General features: G+C 45.7%; 1 protein-coding gene across 3 annotated transcripts in view; it reads right to left on the bottom strand.

Moving 5' to 3' along the window:
• Positions 1-8,072: 8,072 nt before the first annotated feature.
• The window catches only part of IL10RB (interleukin 10 receptor subunit beta), a 23,829-nt gene continuing 20,678 nt past the window's right edge, over positions 8,073-11,223 (bottom strand). For all 3 annotated transcript variants that reach the window (XM_045284649.1, XM_045284650.1, XM_045284651.1), the window contains one exon: positions 8,073-9,218. In XM_045284649.1, the coding sequence (XP_045140584.1) occupies positions 8,919-9,218 (300 nt within the window). In that variant the 3' untranslated portion in view covers positions 8,073-8,918. The remainder of the gene's footprint in view (positions 9,219-11,223) is intronic.

Raw genomic sequence — 11,223 nt, 5'->3', positions numbered from 1 at the left:
CTGTATCAATGGGCTCAGGCATGAGATGGATTGACACAGTGGCTGTATCAATGGGCGCAGGCATGAGATGGATTGACACAGTGGCTGTATCAATGAGCTCAGCCATGGGAACAATTGTGAGGATGGTGCTGAGCTGGGCAGTGTTTTATTCTGTTGGGCATAGGTCAGACCCAAGTTTATGGTACCTAACAACAAAAACAATACCAGTATTATAACTATTGTGAAGTACAATTATACAGTGTACTCCCTTTTTGTCCAACGATTTAAAACCAAAGTTCTTCTCGGTAATACTTGAAATATTTTATTCAATTATACAAATCAGATGTCGATAAGAGGTGTGTACAAACATAGTCCCTTGGGGACATCTGTCTTCATTAAAACTCATGGAAATTCCTTAGAGAGAATTGCCCTCACCAATCCAAGCCTGTGTCAGGACAGAACCTATCAACTATGGGCAGGGGAGATCATAACCTCTGAATGGCAGTTCCAGGTTCCTAGGTCTTTGCATCTGGAGGAGTCCCAGGGTCCAGTGCAAGGGGGTGCTGACATTGGGGTTGGGCTTGGGCAGGCCTGGTTGGTGCCCCCCAACCTGTGGTGGATGGTGGAGGGGATGAAGGTCTTCTTGTTGTTCAAGGGAAATGGGGCTATTCATCTGATCTGCAGACAAATCGGGTAAAACTTAACTGCTTTTTGCTCAATTTATTCTCTGGAACATAAGGTTACTTTTTTCCCCCTGAGGTTACATTTTTACATTTTATTCTGCTATAGTGACGTGAAAACTTGAACAAAAGGTTTTCCATCCCATTTTCTTTGGCACTTACAAGAGAAGCCTCATTGCAGTAGGGTGGTAGAATTCAAAAGTCTAATAACAGGCCGTATCTGTCCCATCCACCAAACATATCGAGGCTAAGCTTCATTTTAAAACAAAATCATTTGTTTTCTGTGTCGTGGGCTCAGAGCTAACACGGTTCCTCAGTTATCAAGAATGTATCCCACAGGTTACATTGATTTCCCATGGCTTGGTTTCCTCTGGCAGCTAACCCCAAACACACACACACACACACACACACACACACACACACTTCTTGCCTTCTGACCTCTCTGATCAAAGGTCTGATATAGCTGTTTCAGAGTTATTTCAAAAGTAGCAGCTTTGTTTGTTTGTTTTTTCCCTTGAAAAATGCCTGTCTAATTCTCAGACTGGAACCAATACTATTCACAGCAAGTGGGGGTCAGTTACTGTAGCCCTCTTGAGCTTTCTACTCTCGGGGAGTTCGGTCTGGGAGACGCACGGGGCAGCTCTGTCCTGTCCCCGATGGCCACTGTGAATGGGCCCGGACCCCAGGCAGTGACTTTGTTTTGCTTTATCTTCTCAGGCCGCAGTACCTGGCCTTCATCCCGCTTTCTCTCTGCTGCGCTATTTCCCAACACTCTGTGAAGGTTAGAAAGGCTCTTTCTCTCCTGACCTCGGCTTCTCTCCAGGTTTTCCCCCAAATCAAATGGTTAAATTCAAAAGAAATTCAAGACTCCCCAAAGCCCGGGTGTCTGCTCATGGACAAACCCTTGTAAGCAACATTAAAGTGTACTAAAGAACTTTCACACCAAAGCCTTTTAAAAATACATTAAACACTTAGGAGAAGGGAGTGGGAGGAAGCTCACAAATTGTAACTAATATGAACAATGCAGCACAAATAAACAAACTAATTTTACACAAAAAAGGAAAGAGACTGAGAATTTAGGGGGAAGTGGCCCCGGGAAGCTGCTTCTTTATGTCCGATATCAAGTTAAGCCTCACTCCTTACTGAGCCAGAAGATATTCCAATTCTGGTTTCCATACCTGACCGTCAAATCTAGGCACCCCTCTACTGCGGCTACCTCCATCTTTCGCTTGGGACAACTTTTTATTTCCCACTGGGCATCTTTAGCCTACAAGGTACACAAAACCCAATCGATGGAGCCGAGGAAACTCAGTCAGAAAAGTTTTTCCAATCAAATACTTCTCCACACTAAAAAACCTCAAGTCATTAACATAACTCAGAAAACAAATATCTGCAAATAATCAACATCACACACACACACACACACACACACACACACACACACACACACACACACACATTTCAACCACTTCCACCCCCTATGGAGTCTTTTGAGTCCCAAACCCAGCTTAACCCGAAAATAGCAGATTCTGGGAACCATGGGTCTACTTGTCAGGCCCCCAAGTCAAACTGAAAAGAGGGACCTTTGCCTTGGTGGCACTGTTAGGTAAACATAGGGCTGCTAACCACAGGGCTGGCAGTTCAAAACCACCAGTTGCTCCAAGGAGACAGTTGAGGCTGTCTCTTCCTACAGCTTCAGAAATCCGCAGGGGCAAGCCTGCTCTGGCCGACAGAGACCGTACGAGTTGGAATCGACTTGGTGGCAGTGAGTTTTGAGAAGAGACATCCACACACAGGAGAAAAACAGCTGCCAATGAGGAAGGACTTGCCCAGAAGCAAAGGGTTGCCAGGATCTCCAGCAGGCAGTGGGGACCAGGAGAAAGACCCACAAAAGAGTCCACATAGTTGTGACCCTGGTTTGGACAGTTGGCCTCCAGAACTGGGAGAAAAGAAATTTCTGTCCTTTAAAGCTACCCAGTTGTGGTATATCTATTACTAGGGGCAGTAACTGACAGATATAAACAGAAAAGGAGTTTGATAATATAGTACAGAGGAGCTGTGGTTGTATAGTGAGTTGAGTTGGGCAGCTAACCGCAAGGTCAGCAGTTCGTAACCACCAGCTGCTCCGTGGAAGAAAGATGAGGCTTTCTGCTCCTGTAGAAAACGACAGTCTTGGAAACCCACAGTGGCAGTTCTATTCTGTCCTATAGGGTCACTGTGCATTAGAATGGACTCAGTGGCAGTGGGTTGAGTTGAGTTGGGTTGAGGGAGCTCACAGAATCTCTGCAAGGGTTCCTGAGTCTCCTACAGAGGAGAGGGGGACACAGGCAAAGACAATGTCTGAACAGGTCTGTCTACAAGAGATGTCACTGCGATGGTTGCTGAGCCCTGCCCACCAATGGATGCTTCTACATGTACCTCTCAAAGTGTGGGATGGAGCCCAGGCTGTATGTATACAGCCCAGGAGCCAGGACCCCACCCCCACCCCAAAGCAAACCCACTGTCATCCAGTTGACGTAGAATCATCATGGTCCTATGTAGGGTTTCCAAGGCTGTAAATCTTTACCAAAGCAGACAGCCTCAATCTTTCTCCTGAAGAGTGGCTGGTGGCTTTGAACTATCAACTTTGTGGTTATCAGTCCAATACTTACCTTACAGTGCCACCAGGATTGTTGTGTCTATATTCTAGCAGGGAGAGGAGGTGTTTAACATTCCTTAAGTATTTGAGAAGGATTCAGATCCAAGGTAGGCAAGGAGAATGTCAAATGTAGACCAGAGGGATAAAGTTAATGGGGTCATTTAGATAGCTGAAGGGGCCCTGGTGGCACTGTCGGTTAAGCATTGAAGAACTGTGAGGTAATTCAAACCCATTAGCCCCTTTCTGTGAGATGAGGCTGCTCTCTTAAAGATTTACAGCAGCCCCCAAGCCTCTCTATAGTGGCTCTGACACTAAGAGTTGGCGTTGGTGTTGACGTCATGGCAGTGGCTGCTGGGCAGTATTGAAGATGCCCTGGTGGGTCAGTGTGCTAAGTGTCAGGCTATTAATCAGAAGTGTAGCATTTCAGACCAACCAGGATAGAATGGTTCTACCCTGTCCTGTAGAGTTACTATGAGCTGCGTTGATTCAAAGGCAATGCATATTGTCAGCTAATTTAGTTAGCTGTTGTAAAACAATTACACAGTGAGTGGCTTTATAGAACATACAAGGGGGCTTCAGAAAGTTCAGGGTGCAATTTCATTATCTTTCAATTCCATTTTCCCATCAACTTTTGGAAGACCTCTCATACATTTCTTCTTTCGCAGTTCTCGCGGTTAGAAGCCCAAACGGGAGCCTTCCTTGTTGGCTGTCAGGATAACTCCGAGGCAGCACCACGCTGGTTCCTAGGAAGTGTAGGTCAAATATGAAGGCTCTTCAAGTTCATGGGAAAATATATATTATGGAAAAACCATGCATGTATCTCACAATTTCTTTTTACATCAAAATAAGCTCATCAAACGAGTTATAACAAGTCCGAATAGGGTCTGGTTGGAAGCAGTAAGGAGAAGGCATCCGTTTAAGGAGAGCCCTGGCCAGAGCAACATGAATTCTGCTGAAACTGAAGCGTGAACAAACATCAGATTTATGGTGATGCATGGGTCGAGGAATGGTGAAATCACTGATGCTTTATGCGAAGTTGATGGGGACACTTCCCCAAAGAAACCTGCCATTGAAAAATGGATAACTTATTTTGAGAAGAGAGGAGTTGCCATTGAATATGAAACCTGTAGAGTTAGACCATGTACACCAGTACTCGAGGCAAAACAATTAATCTTGCCTGTACTCTGATTAATAATAGCCAACACCATATACACCTCAACTGATTCAGCTTACACAATTCTGACTGGAAAATTAAAGTTGTATTGATGGTGCTTTTGGTTAGACATTGGGCTCCTAACGGCAAGGTTGGCTGTTGAAACCCACAGGCTGCTCTGAGGGAGTAAAAATGAGGCTCTCCAGAGGGGTCTCGGGGAGGAGATGAGCCAGTCAGGGTGCGATGTAACAATGATGAGAAATACAACCTTCCTCTAGTTCCTAAAGGTTTCCTCCCCGCTCCCACTACCATGACTCGAATTCTATCTTGCAAGACTGGCTAGACCAGAGGAGGTACACTGGTACAGATAGGAACTGAAAATACAGGGAATCCAGGATGGATGAGCCCTATAGGACCAGTGGTGTGAGTGGCAAAACAGGGAGGGTAAAGGGAGAATGGGTAGGGAAGAGGGAACCGATTACATGGAACTGTGTGTGACCTCCTCCCTGGGGGACAGACAACCGAAAAGTGGATGAAGGGAGAAGTCGGACAGGGCAAGATATGACAAAATACCAATTTATAAACTATCAAGGGCTCATGTGGGAAGGGGGAGCAGGGAGGGAGGGGAAAAATGAGGACCTAATGTCGGGGGTTTAAATGGAGAGAAAATGTTTTGAGAAATGATGTACAAATACGCCTTACACAATTGATGTGTGTATGGATTGGGATAACAGTTGTATGAGCCCCTAATAAAATGTTTATAAAAAAAAAATGAGGCTCTCTGGTCCCATCAAGATTTATAGTATTAGAAAACCTTATAAGGGATCATTATGAGTCAGAATCAACTAGATTTCTGTGAGTTAGGGGTTTCCATTTTCTGCTTACTGTGTACCAACGCTCTTGTATCTAGGCTAGCTGCTGTGTGTGCAAAATATTTAATGGTGCAGGAAGCCTCTAAGGAAGATAAAGGAATGCACAGATTCACTGTATCGGGGGGAAAATTAGACATCCACCCATTTCAAGAAGTAGCATCTGATCAAGAACTGATGATGTTGAAGGGAAAAGTTCCCGCTGCACTGAAACACTGCAGAAAAACAAGGAGCAGGAGCTGATGGAATACAAATGGAAATGTTTCAGAAAACTGATGCAGCGTTTGAAGGACTCACTAGTTTAGGCTAAGAAATTTGGAAGACAGGTATCTGGCCAACCAACCAAAAGAGTTCCCTATTTATGCCCATCCCAAAAGCAAATGCCCAACAGAATGTGGAAATTATTGAACACTATTAATAATATCACACACAAGTAAAGTTTTGCTACAGATAATTTTAAAAAGGTGGCAACAGTACATCACAGAAAGTTGCCATAAATTCAAGCCTGATTCAGAAGAGGACATGGAATAAGAGATATCCTTGCCTTTATCAGATGATAAAAGGCACAGAATATCAGAAAGATGCTTACTTATGTTTTATTGACTATGCAAAGGCATTTGTGGATCATACAAACTATGGATAGCATTGAGAAGAATGGTGTGGTAGTTACATAATCTGGTGTCAATTTGAGGGTTGAGTATAGGGGTGGAGTCTAGGCTGTCAATCAAGATCTAACCAATGAGGCCTCTGTGTGGGCATGGCCTTCTCCTGAGAATTCTGGCAATTCCTGTATTTTCCTCCTTGGAGGCGGGAGATGTTTCTCTTTCTGTTGAGTCGCTTGGAGACTCTCTACTGACAAGGCTGACTCCCTAGGAGACATCCCTGAGGAGAAGCCAGATGAACCTAGCCTGAGGCAGCCCTGGGTGCTGGAGAAGCCACGTGGAGATCCCTGCCAGCGCTGAGATGTTTACGCCACTGGATCCAAAACTCTCTACCCACTGGCCTGTGACCGTCCTGCATTCGGAATCTTGCATGTGTTTTGTGAGTCTGAAGAAGACTTTAGAGAATGGTATCAGACATATGGGCTAATACCGGACTTATGAACTTGATTTAGACTGGGTTGGGATGCTTTCTTACTGTATAATTACCCTTTCTATAAAACTCTTTCTTATACACATATGGGTTTCTATGGATTTGTTTCTCTAGTCTACCCGGAGTAACTCAAATGGGAATTCTAGATTTAATTGTGCTCATGCAGAACCTGTACATCTGGGGTGAGGAACCTTTCTACTGCCAAAGACCATTGGATATTTATGACATCATTTGAGGGCCATGCTGGTCAAACATCTAATTCACTCAACTTCATGTGATGGCTGGAACTGCTTTTCTTTGGGGAGCGGTGTGATGTTAACTGGTATCGATAATTTCGTGGGCTTTGTATAGACCAGACGCTCCACACTCCTGCTGTACATAAACCGAAAAGCACTCTTTCAAACAGAACAAGGGAATACTTCATGGTTTAAAATCAGGAGAAGTTCACATCCTTTCGCCACACTTCTTCAATCTGTATGCTGGACAAATAATAGGAGAAACGGGGCTCGATGAAGGATGCGGTATCGGGATGGAAGGGATGTTCACCAGTTATATGGAGAGGACATACGCTTACTTGCAGAAAGACAGGGGACTGGAAGCACTTGCTGATGAAGACCAATGACTACAACCTTTAATATGGATTACAACGCGACAAAAAGGAAATAAAAAATCCTCATAACTGGATCAGTAGATGATGAAGGAAGAAAAGACTGCTATTGTCAACGATTTAGTTTTATTTGGATCCACAGTCGACCGTTATAGAAGCAGCAATCAAAAAAATTAAACGATGTATTGCATTGGGCAAATGCGCTGCCTAAGACCTCTTTAAAGTATTCAAGCGCCAACGTGTAAGGTTGAGGATGATGGTGTGCTTAGCCCAAGGCACAGTATTTTAATAGCCCCCTATGCGTGGGAAAGCTGGACAATAAATAAGGGAGACTGCAGAAGAATTGAGGTATTTGAATCATGGTGCTGGGTGAAGAATACTGACGTTCCATGGACGGACAGGTGAACATGCAAATGTCTCAGAGGAAGTGCAGCAAGAAGGCCCCTTAGAAGTGAGAATGGCAAGACTTCATCTCACGTACTTTGGACATGTTAACAGGAGAGACGAGTCCCTGGAAAAGGACGCCAGCATTGGCTAAAACCGGTCAGCGAAGAAGAGAAAGCGCCTCAGGGAGGTGGACTGCCATAGGGGCAGTAGCAATGGGCTGGAGTACAAGGAGGAGGGTGAGGATGGGGCAGGACTGAGCAGTTTTGTTCTACTGTACACAGGGCTGGTGGGGGTTGGAAACAATCTGACAGCACCCAAGTACAACTACAACAACAAAACAACAAGGACTCTCGGGGGTGGGGGGTGGGCGGTTAATAAAATTTACGAATTTCTCTCATCATAGGAGTAGCTCCAGATCTTTAGTGTTCCTAAGAACTAAGATATGGCAGTACTTCCTTGCAGTATGCTGTTGAAAATAATTTAAAAATATTGAAATACAAAACGAGTAGAAGGAAGGCCAACCAAGTCCCTGATGCTTTGTTTTTTAAAGTCAAATGACTTAAAAATGTGTTTCCCCTATATCTGGGCACTTTCTTGGGCAATCGGGCACTGAGGAAGGGGTAGTTCTTGCTGACTTAAGTTGCTGAAGTTCATGTCAAACTCATGAAATGGTGTTTCCGTTTATTGAGTGACTACTATGTACACATGGGGAAACTGAGATGTCCCGGGCTAGTCAGTGTCTGACGTGGAATTCAATGCCCAGGGACCTTTGACTTTTTTGGAGTTGCCCAGCTGAGGGAGCTCCCAGAGGACTTTGGGACCCTGTACTTAACACACTGCCTGACTGACAGTAGGCAGGGACTAAGAAAATACCTGTCAAATGAACAGACACCAAAAGTAGTCAACAGAGCCTTACGAGCTGACAACAGACCGAATCTAGAGTTATTAACGTGCACCAGCAGAGATATAAAACATATCCCAGTAGAAAAACACTCAGTCACGGTATCCCTGAGAATCACACACGTTGGTGCTCTGCACAGGCTTGAGCTGACACCACTGGGTTGAGGCTGTCGTCATTCAGCTCAGTCTGTCGGCAGAGATTTTGCAGTATCTCGGTTTCTAGTTCTCAGTTTACCGAATTCTGTTTCTTACAGTTAAAACCAGGTCCTTAATTTAGTGAGCAGACCAAACTAGTTGCCATTGAATCGACACTGACTCCTGGGGAGCCCAGGAGGGTCAGAGTAGAACTGGGCTCTGCAGGGTTTTTCCAATAGCTCAGTTTTTGGGAACTAGATTGGCAGGCCTTTCTTCCACAGTGCCTCCGGTCATACTCAGAGTGTTAATCTTTCAGTCAGCAGTCAAGCGCTTAACTGTTTGGCTACCCAGGGCATAAGAGAATGAAAAAGATTCTCCTCTCCCCCAGTGGCCAACTTTAAAGAAGAAAAAACAAAAGAATAAATAAAGCAGTGAGTCCAAGAAGTCCAATGAGCCCATAAAGACAGCTCTTTGCTGCTTAGACAGGTCTAGTGTCTGAGAGTTCTAGAGCTGGGCTTTGCACAAGGAGGGTGGGCCCTTGCTTGGCACTCTGGTCCCCCTCAGAGGCCGACGTGACAACTGGGAGGTGGCTTTGGCTGGTGGAATGCGTTTCCTTCTCGGAGCCTGGCTCCATGGATCCCCGCAGGGCTGACATCCTGAGGCTGCAGCTGCTTGGTAAATCTTCTGCGACAACGCTCAGCTTGTCGAACACTTCCTTCTCATCAGGAGGCGGGAGGGAGTAAAACAGCAACGTGCTGTGATTCGGGTAGCTCAAAAACTGAGGAAGGAAAAGAAGCACAACATTAACACTCCACTTTTCCCCGTGTCCGTTTGTGGCTTTCGTATGGTCATCTAGCCGAGAAGCAACAAAGCCCACATGGAAGAATCACATCTCGTTGGGAAAAGTATCAGTTCAGAAAACACGCAGCCAAAGTGATCTGAAGGGAAGTGGAGGTAGTGGAGACCTGAACTCCACCAGCAAGACAACTGGTTAGTCCCTCTCAGAAGGGCCACACGAACCGAGGATAAATCCAGGGTGCACTGTGGCATATAACTATGCCCTAGTTCTTTAAGATTTCCTCCCGGTACTATTAAGGTCTTTATGTGATAAACCTCATTCAACATGTTAGTTGCGTATGATCACTTGTGTATTTAAGATCACTCGGTACATGGTAGTCCAGACAGAGGACCCCTCCGAGACAGGGAGGGTCCTCTGAGGGTATGGGAAGTGAGAGGCAGGTAGGGGAGAGAGGGAAGTGCACAGCATTGATGACTGTATAGCCCCACCTGATGGGACTGACTGCAGCACTGTATGGGAAGGAGGGGACTATTGGAATGAGTAAGAGATGTCAATAAAAATATTATATATTAAAAAGCAAACCTGCACCTCATCTGCTCAGGGATTCTAAGCCACCCTCCAAGGGGATCTCTTTAAACCATAAGGGAGATTTTCTCTCAATCTTGATGTTGTGGGCCCCTTCCTCTCGGATGCAAAGGATGCTGGGGCCGTGGCATAGCGCATCTTGGGAGAGCCAACAGAATCTGGTGTGCTTCTGCTGCTGGAGTCGGGTGGCTGCTCTGTGTGTGCTGGATTCTGCCTCATGACTGATCTCATTCCATTCTTCTGACTTTTCTAAAAATACAGGGATACTGGCAAATTTAAGTTAGATTGCTTATATTCTTGCTAGATGTGAGAGTTAGGTCCTATCTAGTTACTGTGAATACTGAATGAATAAATACAGAACTATTACTCTTAGCAGAAATACAAGGTTAGGCTTCTGTCAGCTGGGATCTGCATGGTTGGCAGTTCAAAAACACCGGCAGCTCTGTGGGAGACTGGGACTTGATCTCTTTGTTGTTAGGTGCCACTGAGATGATTCTGACTCACAGTGATCCTGTTAACAGCGTGAAGCACTGCCTGGTCCTGCAGCATCCCTACAATGTTCTTAGGTTTGCGCCCATGGTTGCAGCCACTGGGTCAATCCATCTCGATGAGGGCCTTCCTCTTTTTCGCTGCCGCTCTGTATTACCAAGCATGATGGCCTTTTCCAGGGACTGGTCTCTCCTGAAAACATGTCCAAAGTATGTGTAGAAAGCCACAGCTGGTGGTTTCGAACTGCTGACTTTGTGGTTAGCAGCCCAATCCATAGCCACTTGGAGACATAGTCTTTAAAAATGGGCATTAACCCTTCCCTCTGGTTGTCGACTCCTTGTTCCATGTTGAACTGATTCATCTGCTCTCCTCTTCATGTAATTTCCACACTGGGTCCTTTGTTAGGACTTAACTGGACTGAACTTAAGTGTGGAACTCTAAGGGTGGCAGGAGAAAGAGAGCAAGTGGGCAAAGGGCGGATGTGCAGACCTCCGTTAGTCAGAGGAGGATGCTGGCGGGAGGGGAGCCTACCAAATCCGCAGACCCAATGGATTCATGGGACAGGAGCAGAAAACGGCGTTTGATTTTTCTGGGAAAGGGTAAGAGGGGAGGAGGTCCAAGGGAGAACACAATGTTGCAGGAAGCAAGCACCCAGTCGACTCTCCTGGCTAGACATACAGAGAAGCTGGTGGCAGGCCGAGAATAAGAAAGCTGGAGATGGAAAAAGGGTCCCTGTGCCCAAAGAGTCTTAGATCGAGTGGATTCAAGGGCTAGGCAACCTGAGTTTCCTGGGCAAAGGGGAGAAGACAGACTCTCAGAGAGGAGGAGCTGGGTAGCCTTGGCCAGACAGATGTCCAATAGCTTTTCCAACGGATGGCCTCTGTAGTTCCCTGAAGCTTCCGTAGCTCTT

Source organism: Echinops telfairi, unplaced genomic scaffold (assembly GCF_000313985.2).
Source record: "Echinops telfairi isolate 266 unplaced genomic scaffold, ASM31398v2 ScPeMD7_7469;HRSCAF=8507_0, whole genome shotgun sequence".
Taxonomy (NCBI): Eukaryota; Metazoa; Chordata; class Mammalia; order Afrosoricida; family Tenrecidae; genus Echinops; species Echinops telfairi.
The sequence above is the reverse complement of the archived record's forward strand: the minus strand, read 5'-3'. Positions and strand labels throughout refer to the sequence as shown.